General features: G+C 44.4%; 1 protein-coding gene across 1 annotated transcript in view; it reads right to left on the minus strand.

Moving 5' to 3' along the window:
* LOC104953198 (E3 ubiquitin-protein ligase NEURL1-like) overlaps window positions 1–7,664 on the minus strand; it is a 31,331-nt gene that overhangs the window by 21,004 nt on the left and 2,663 nt on the right. Inside the window, exons 2-3 of the mRNA XM_010780112.1 lie at window positions 1,840–1,892; window positions 414–1,142 (exon numbers count right to left, since the gene is read on the minus strand). Of these exons, the coding sequence (XP_010778414.1) occupies window positions 414–1,142; window positions 1,840–1,892 (782 nt within the window). The remainder of the gene's footprint in view (window positions 1–413; window positions 1,143–1,839; window positions 1,893–7,664) is intronic.

The following is a 7,664-nucleotide window of genomic DNA, read 5'->3' on the forward strand; positions in this document are numbered from 1 at the left end:
ACGGCCCTGCTTATGGGTACTGACATTTGTGAAGTCCCGGCCCGGAGCGGCGTTCTGGTGCGTGATGACACGTTAGGCTCGTGTTGTGTTCAAGGACCCTGACCTTGGCCAGGAAAAACAGGCACTCGCTTGTTTAATTTTTTTGCAGTCTAGATTTCTTACTTTTATTTCTTTTTTGCGTGTGTTTATAAATTACCTCGAGGGCCGCACCAAATGGTCTCGCGGGCCGTATACGGCCCGGGGGCCGGAGGTTCCCCACCCCTGATCTAGAGAATTAGAACGGCTCTTATCATGGCTGCCACTGAGGTACTTCCTGGTCATTTCACTCCGTTAGGAAGGTTCCTAAGCTAAACTGACTATTCGACTGCAGCCCTAGTTTAGTATCTAATTTGTATCATGTGATGCTTGCTTACCCAGAATCCTCAGCTGAGTCACAGCCCCATGGAGACCAAAGAACATCCAGAGTGGGCGGGAGTTGTCCACACACACCTGCATGCCCACATTGGTGCCGTTGTGGCTGAGGATGACCTCCCCTTCCTGGTTGACCAAGAAGCCCAGGATGTCACTGCTTTGAAGGGGCGTGGGCACCCGACATACCGCCCAGAACTCCTTCCTGTCCACCAGAGCCTCGGGGTTGTAGGGCAAGTCGCTGGGCCGCAGCACCGCCGGGTCGCAGGAAGTCACGCCGTAGGACAAAGACCCTGAACGTGCAGGGCTGGACTTGGTGACTTTGATGAAGACGGTTTCTCCGGTGCGCAGGGGCCGGTTGGTGAAGACGAGGGTGCGCTCCTCTCGTGTGTGCTCTGATCGCGCCACCGTCTGCTCGTCCAGCGTCTTAATGTGGGCGCCACGCAGCTGGTGGAAGTGGAGGTCGCTCTCCAGGGCGGATGGCAGCAGAGAGGACTGCTGGGAGTTGAGGGAGTTCTGGGGTATGGGGCAGGTGGAGGATGTGGAGGCTGAGGCCAGGTGGAGGGTGTGGCGGTGGGAGTGATTGTGGGCATTGCGTCCATCCTCCTGCTGAAGGTTGAGGTCACATAGGCTGACGGACAGGCGGGAGTCGTCTGCTTCTCGGCGGAGAGAGGACGAGCGCACCGTGGTGAAGGAGCGTGGGCGTAGGCAGTCGGGAGGAACAATCTCACTGTCTGGAGAGAGGGAAGAGAAGAGGACATGGCAATGAGCAAGAACAGCAGTTAATATTGCTTTCCGTGTTTCACTTTGATTAGCAATTTGCCCGAGCCCTGTGGCTGAAGTTAGCAGTCAGCTGAATCCCAATAGAGAGCATACAGTTCTAAGAAGAGCTGAAAGTGCTGCTAGTCTGACAACAAGATAATGATCAAAAAAGAGAGAGCAATTTAACTTCACTCGCACGAGTTGTCTACTTGTAATTACCCAGTGCTGCTGCAAATGAGACTGTCAGAAAGTGTGTTTAAAGATAAAATATGTTGCTCCTATTCCTGCAGAGAGCTGAATCGTCGACAGTAGTTTGCGACAGAAAAAGCTGCGTGGTGTCGATTAGCAAAAAATACATTTGTCACTGATGTTAAGGTGAGTGTTGATTGCATTATTGGCAATCCATAGTACGGATCACTCTACAGCTACCCAATGATATCAGCCTGTAATAGCATGAGTAGGAGTCACCTGCACAGGAATAAACTCACACACATGACTTCACCCCTGATAAAGCTACCCTCAGGTTACCTAAAAACTCATCCTACGCTTCGACACGGTTGCTCAAAATAACAACTCTAAATATGCTCTCCCTCACGGCCCCACCTCCCCCTTCTGGGCCTGGTTGCGGGGGTAAAATTAGCCTGCCATTCCCACAGAGACCCCACTTACTCTGAGTTTTGGTGGGAGTGAGTTGTGTGATAAATGCACTCAAGGACTGCCAGCTAGAGGAACCAAGAGACGGGGAAAAAAGAGATGATGACCTCTTCTCCCCCCCACACAGGAGGTCATGGAGATACTAAGAGACCCTCCTCAGTCAAAGCAAGAGATGGAGTAGAGTGATTGAGACCAAAAAAGGGGAGGCTGGGGGAATGATGAAAGACAGCGACCAGCCGCTCACTGTCTCTGGAGAGTCTCTGGAGTCCTGGTCAACTTTAGGCCCCTCTATCTGACAGCGAATTAAGAGCCTGGATCAACATAAACCTCTTAGTTTCAATTAACAGTGGGTATGCATGGGGGGGGGGGGGTTACCCACCTGTCCCTCGTTAGCCCTGCAGTCACCTGACCTCCTGCACACCTGCTCCCATTCCCCCATTAGTCACTCACTGTTAGGGTTGGGAACCGAAACTCGGTTCCAGATGAGAACCGATAAGAAAATGCTGGGTACCGGGTACTAGGGGTTTCACCAACTAGTCGACTAGTCGACTACCTTTACCACTAGTCGGCGCTGTAGGCCCTAGTCAAGTGAAAAAAATGGAGGTAAACGAGGTGCTGCAAAATGCTACAAAACACGTCCAACATTCTTATGTGTGGCAGTACTTCAACGAAGATGTAACCAACTCCACAGTGAAGTGTCAGTTGTGTACATCTGTACTGAAGTACAATACAAATGCATCTGCTATGCGCAACCATCTGAAGATGAAAAACCCGCTGCCGACAGCTAGCACTAGCAGTAATGCTAGCACCAGTGAGCAACGGACCGGGGTCAGCACTGAACAGAGGCAAACGAACAGCAAGAAAACACGGGTCAACAGTGATGCGGATGATGAGCTCCGGGATTACTGCCAGCGGACACCGCATATCCCCACAATGGATAATCCACTGGAGTGGTGGGCAGAAAACGTGCAGCGCTTCCCCCACTTTCGAGGAGCTACCTGGCTATTCCAGCCACAAGCACCCCGAGTGAGAGGGTTTTTTCCCTGGCAGGCAACACTGTCACCCGAAAGCGGTCAAGCCTCCTTCCCTCACATGTCGATGCGTTGGTGATTCAAACAAAAAATATGGAAAGGTGGACGTTATCGTCGGAGGAACAGCGGCGAATAAAGTGTTGCGCAATGCGCTGTTGCGCACTGGAGATTTACGTGGCATGTATGTAAACAAGAGTTTATTTGCTGTCGATTTTGGTGAGTCCCAGTTACTGTTTGTTAGTTTACCAGCCTGTAACACAAATTCAAAATGCAGTGTTTAATGTACTGTATGAGTTCACAATAGAAAAATACAGTTGTAAACCTCTCTTTGTGTGTCCTTTATTTATGACGTAACGACTAGTGACTAAACTATTTTCGAAAAACTGTCGACTAGTAAATATTAAAGGATAGTTGTGAAACCCCTCTACCGGGTACCCATACAAAATAGCACAATTTTGGTTCTGCTTACGGTTCCTAAAAACGTGGTAGACCCTGTATTCCACCCGGGTCCGTCTGCGCTGCGGTGACCCGGTGACAGGGGTTGGACTGGCCCATCTGTGTGTTCTGGAGAATCACAGAACGGCCGGATCCGTCAGCGGGGCCGTTGACGGCCGGCTCGGTTCGCTGACGGCGGCACCCCCCTTAGTTTCTTTAGCGGGCGCTTCATGTAAGTTGTGCTGACAGGCGGCGGGGTCCATCACAGTTGCCCCCGCAGGCGAGGCTCCCCCCACCCTCTGTTAGACAGTTCACCCGAGCCTCAGTCACTTCATAACACCAAAGATGGATCGCGTAAACGCTCTAAAGGTGAGGCTCCACTACATTAAAAAGAAAAAGACAAGGCACAGTGTAATGCCTGTTAATAGCTTGCCACACGGCATAACTCAGTTAACAATAAAGCACAGGCTATTGTGCATACATTTGTATTGCATGTATTTTTTTCCATTTGTAAATATGTCAGTTTCAAAGCTTAAAGAATAAGATTTTTGTTATTCTAAACGTTTGACCCTCTTTCTTTTATAATTTTGGAATCGAAACGGGGGAATCAATAAGAACCGGGAATCGATAATCGGGTAAATTTCAGACGATACCCATCCCTACTCACTGTTCACATTAGCCCAGTTCCTTTGTTGATTGTTGTGCTGTGTATTGAGCAATCTTGTATGGCTAATGATCCTCTTTAGTTTTTTACATTTTTCTTTGTTCAGTTATTCCTAGTTTGTGTTGTGAAATTCAGGTTGCCTGGCCTGTTTTTGACTAACACAGAAGTTATATTTTATTAACACATTAGACATCCTCAACACTGACTTCTTGCATGATACATAGATGTGGACGATGAAGCCTTATGAAGCTTTGAAGCTTTCCAGCTTTCCAGCCAATCTACATGGGGCTTCATCTAGAAACACAAACCCCCTGTTGGTCACGCAGTGTGGTAAAACAGGCAGGTTTGACATCTCACAGTGTGCTCTGCTCATACCAAGTTCCCATGAGTAAAGCCTTAAGAATAACTCTAAACAACGAACATAAATCAATATTTTCATGTTAAACAATATTGCATTTATTCCAGTTTAATGATTGTGCTTGAAAAGCCTAAGGAGGCTGGTAAAAACATTGCAAAGAGGATTTTATTTTTATATAGGGTTAGGGTTAGGGTTAGGTAATGTTGTGAATCGAGTGGCCCAATGGATTGGGGTGGGCTAATGGTATGGGCAGGCGTATGTTTATGGACGATGAACACAGGCCACTCGATTCACAAATTACCCTAACCCTAACCCTAAACCTAATCCTAACCCTTGAACCAGATACTGACTGGGTTTTCGGACCCAGACCCAATAAAGCAAAAATGCATGGTTTTCAGAGCTGCCTTTTATTCATGGCCAGCCTAAGGCACACCTGGTGCAATATCATGCTGTCTAATCAGCATCTTGATATGCCACACCTGGATGACTGGGATGGATTATCTCGCCAAAAGGAGAAGTGCTCACTATCACCAGATTTTTTCAGATTTGTGAACATTAGTTTGAGAGAAAGTGGTTATTTTTAGTGTATACCAGATGTACGGATTCTTTCAGACAGTTTTGAAACGCGAGGGCCGTGTTGTACGTGATCTGCCTTCGCTCAAGGGAAAACTCACAAGCTCGACTTGAGACCGCCCCCGTGATAGTAAATGTAATTTATAAATGAAGCCAGCTGCAATGGATCATTGATCCCCAGGGGGTGCAGTGGGGGTTCCACACTGGAGCTCATGTGAAATAAGAGTCAGATACCAGTACGCTGGAATGTATCAGCGGAACTTTGTTAGATCCATATGTTCCGGATATCATCACCTCTGTGCCAAATAAGAGACAATGTAATCACATTTACAAAACATCACCATGTTGTTATTTAACAAAATAATGTTGTTTAGTCGAAAAAAACGAACAGGAAGGAATGCAAGCCCCGTCTCGATTTTTAATCCTAATTTTAATCATCACTCTTCCCACCGATCATTAATGCCTTATGTTCGCCGAATTGACTGAAATCACTGACACATATGAATATACTGTATTCAACTTCCATAAAACGTTATTAACGTGCCTAAACTCAGTAATTCAACTAAAATATTTATATTTTAATGAGCCTCCGTCGGCAGATCAGGAATCCCAAAGCGTGGCGAGCAATGGATCCTGATCTGCATGACGGAGTGCTATTTTCCCATAGGAACAAGTCGCATGCAAATTATCCCGCTTATTACACGAGCCACATTCTCAACAAAGTCCACGAACATGACTCCCAGTATTAATTGAATTGCTTTTATGGATTTAGAAATGTTTTTATTGACTTAAAAAATAGTTGCTATGTATTGATTTACACATTGACCATGCATCCGCTAAGAAAAATAGTCACGATTGTTGCCGTTTTTTAAACAGTCTGAAATGAACGGCAGCTTCTCAGCTGTGTATTTTACAAACTATGGCGCCATCAACCACAGCTCTCTCCCCCCCTTATCCTTTCTTCTCAGCAGCTAAATTAAACTGTAGGTTACTCTGAGTGCCATAGACTGTATGTGCAGCTTACAGTTTTAGTGGACGTAACAACACCATAAAAGCCTGGTGGAGGTTGCACAGAATCGGAGAGGTAAAATAACTAAGAATATTGTGATCTAATTTATTTGTGGCTTTTTATGTTTTTAGGTATCAAATGTTATCTAATTCCAGGCTTATATTCACCCTCTCTAAAAGCCTTCAACAATGAACAATATTCATAGTAATTTAATCACTCCTTTCCAAACACACATTGGTGAAAAATACCCCTTAACTGTAAGTTAGAATAATTCCACATATGTACATTTCTGACTGTAACACAATAACATTATACAATAGTACATAGCTGCATAGGTCTTGCACATTTAGCTTTGAGTGTTACTGATCTGCGCTGTTTTTATTACATGAATTAAGGTGAATGAGCCTTTTTAACATACAGGGATGCAAACTCATCAGGTATGAAAAAGGTGACAAGGATCCCGACCGGCTCCCACCCAACAGAATATCGGCTTTAAAATTAGGAATAATCAAGGATATTAGACAGAACAACTAAAGCGCAGTGGTTAATAATAACAGAAACGCCAAAGAGTCGAAATCTAATAGAAATATATAAAGCTTTATTTTTAAATTGCTGGAGCATCCGGTTTATAATTTTGGCAGCACTGTTGAGCATTTTGAAAATGTATTTTCATGCTCTGTGCAAGGGCCCCCCCTTAGATCTTTCCTATCCTTTAATAGCCCACTGGGTGTAAAAGTAAACTAATTCATAAACTCCAACAAGTACTATACTTTGGGCACGAAAACAATTTTGAGATACATTGTACTTTATTAGTAAATTTCAATGTTTTGCATAACTTTGTTCTTCTAAACCACTACAGTTCAGCGGTACAATGGTGTACTTCTACTCCCACATACATGTATTTAATACCTTTAGTTACTTTACAGATGTGGATGAATGGATGTGAAATATAATCAAGTGTTAAATTCGACTTTAGGTTCCTCCTGGCGCAAATCCACAAGCTACCCTGCGCAGTAGTACCACAAGTCATTCAAACTGCTGCCCTTTACCCAGCTTTGAGAACCACTTTCATGATCAATCGTTATAAAATATATCATATAATAATTATTCTGAAATGGACCAACTCTTGCACCAATTGACTACTTTTACTGTCGCTACTTTCACCTATATTTGGATAGAATACTTTTCTACTTTAATTGAGGAAATTTTGATGCCAAGACTTGTTACTGTCAAGACAGAGTATTCCCTACACTCGGTACTTCTACTTTTACCTCCAAAGTAAAAGATCTGAGTAAATTTTACTTTACTCCTAGGTAGAAGACTGGAGTACTTCTATTTTACTCAAGGTAGAAGATCTGAGATACATTCTACCTTTTAACTCAAGTACAAGATCTGTGTGCTGGCTGCTAACTTTTACCTCAAGTACAAGACCCTGAGTGCCTTCTAACTTTTTACTTCAGTAAACGTACAGATCTATGTGTTCTACCTTTTTACTCAAGTACAAGATCTGAGTACTTCTTACTTTTAACTCAAGTACACATATATATATATATACTTATACCACCTCTGTTTATAGCCTATGAAAAAACTATTCAAGAAATAGAAGCTAAAGCTAACGTTAGCAGATAGTGACAATGTATGCTAAGCTAGCTTAGCTAGCTCAACGATTCCCTTAATAATAATTGCCACAGAAAAACATTTCAGTTCACATCACATGCCTTGCGCTCAACAGGGAGCTTTGCTCTGAACTGAACGGCCGTTTCTAGCAGC

Source organism: Notothenia coriiceps, unplaced genomic scaffold (assembly GCF_000735185.1).
Source record: "Notothenia coriiceps isolate Sejong01 unplaced genomic scaffold, NC01 NC01_scaffold00021297, whole genome shotgun sequence".
NCBI lineage: Eukaryota > Metazoa > Chordata > Actinopteri > Perciformes > Nototheniidae > Notothenia > Notothenia coriiceps.